Here is a 1,840-nt window from a genome sequence, read left to right as displayed (position 1 = left end):
ACGCACGCACGCACGCACGCACGCACGCACGCACACACGCACGGAGGGATATTTATAGCCCAGAGCGAAGCTGTAGCGCGCACAGATAAAGGGCTCGGGACAGAAAGCCGCAGGCGGGACAAGAAGGAGACGCAATGAAACCTTTCTTTTCAGTCTTTCTATTGGGGGCCGCGGTGGTCGCCCTGACCAGCGCGGCGGCCGCCGGGACCGACGCCGGGATCTCCTTCGAGTACCACCGCTACGAGGAGCTGCGGAAGGCGCTGGTTTCCGTGTGGCTGCAGTGTCCCACCATCACCCGCATCTACACCATCGGGGAGAGCTTCGAGGGCCGAGAGCTGCTGGTGCTGGAGATGTCCGACAACCCGGGGACGCACGAGCCTGGTCAGTTKTTACGCACAAAGTGTCTGCTTCACWATRCGGTGATGCGTCCCAGTCTTATCTCAGCATCTGTCTCTGGCACGGAGGAAACCCATCACCATTACATGACACCCAAACAAACACACCACGCACTTTTGGCGCAGAGCTGCTCAAACATTCAGCTCAGCTGAAATGACCAAAACCCTATAAACCCATATAYGAGCGCAGGGGATGCTTTAGTTTCAGGCCCTGCTGCATCCCTTCACAGGACTCTGATGACAGATTGTGGTATCAGCAACGCAAAGCCGCCATTTTGCTGCCTGATAAGGATCTCTGCAAGCTTCAAATCGTGACTCAAGAACAACATCTCAGATGTGGCGGATGCTGCAGCATGAGGGAATCTTTTGGCACACACATTAGACCGATCAAACCTTTAGGCAGTGACATTGTGTTAGAATCTGGATAGTCATCATCTCCATCACACTAAACACCAGGCTTGCAGGAAGCCCCAAAAGTCTCAGGCACATAATAAAAATGTTTTACAATTTTTTTCTCCAAAAACATTAAAGAAAAATCTCAAATAATTTCTATTATGGCTGCACCACTTCATCAGAAAGCTACAAAATACATCCACACACAAATAAATGAAAACAATTAAGACCAGATCTTCAAGTGATAAACCAAACTGAATTTACAACTTTTACTTTTCAGATTTATAAAAGACTTTGAGAGTTACAAACATGTAGTATCTTACCTGCTTCTAGGTAGCTCTTTGAATGACTTAATGGAGAAGCAGCAGTAAATTCTGACAGGAAGGATGAGCTAGTTTGAGCAAAGCCAAGTTCAAATCCATCCTAAAGCAAATTCAGGTTCTCCATATTTTGAGCAGTTCATGCAAACAGTGTTTCATAAACTTTTACATAGTCATGAATTTCTCAGTTTTTCACAGTTTTAGTTTTTTCTTGTACGTGCACCACAAGGTAACACCTTTTGTACTGCTCGTGGCTCTACCAGCAGGAAAATCATTAAATATTATAATCTAATAATAATATGTGATGTCATATTATAACAATACAATCAAAGATCGATCTACAACCGGGCCTGTTGTATCAGTGGTTATCAGCTGGGACATCAGATGAAACATTTTGAACGAAAGAAAAAAAATCAGGTCTTCCTCTAGATCAAGGATAGTCGATTCTGGTCCTCGAGGTCCGCAGCCCTGCACGTTTTGTTTCTCTGCTCCAACCATAGACTTGAATATAGATCACTAGACTGAGCCTCGCCCATACGGTCCACTGGTAGTGTCTGTGACAGCATGGAGGAGCAGAAACAGACCAAACAGGGCAACAGCTCACAGCCTCCATAGAAACTAAAAGATAAACAGCAGCTGAACTGGATCTGTTTCACAAATTATCAGTCACGTTTTTACAATAAATTAATAACTATGTTAATTTCATTCAACAATCATGTAAAACAGCAGATT

The 1,840-nt window shown here is 44.9% G+C and overlaps 1 protein-coding gene across 1 annotated transcript in view; it reads left to right on the top strand.

Moving 5' to 3' along the window:
- The first annotated feature begins 13 nt into the window (after positions 1-13).
- cpe (carboxypeptidase E) overlaps positions 14-1,840 on the top strand; it is an 18,369-nt gene continuing 16,542 nt past the window's right edge. The window contains exon 1 of the mRNA XM_014020210.1: positions 14-381. Coding sequence (XP_013875664.1) covers positions 135-381 — 247 coding nt within the window. The 5' untranslated portion in view covers positions 14-134. The remainder of the gene's footprint in view (positions 382-1,840) is intronic.

Source organism: Austrofundulus limnaeus, unplaced genomic scaffold (assembly GCF_001266775.1).
Source record: "Austrofundulus limnaeus strain Quisiro unplaced genomic scaffold, Austrofundulus_limnaeus-1.0 Scaffold244, whole genome shotgun sequence".
Taxonomy (NCBI): Eukaryota; Metazoa; Chordata; class Actinopteri; order Cyprinodontiformes; family Rivulidae; genus Austrofundulus; species Austrofundulus limnaeus.
The sequence above is the reverse complement of the archived record's forward strand: the minus strand, read 5'-3'. Positions and strand labels throughout refer to the sequence as shown.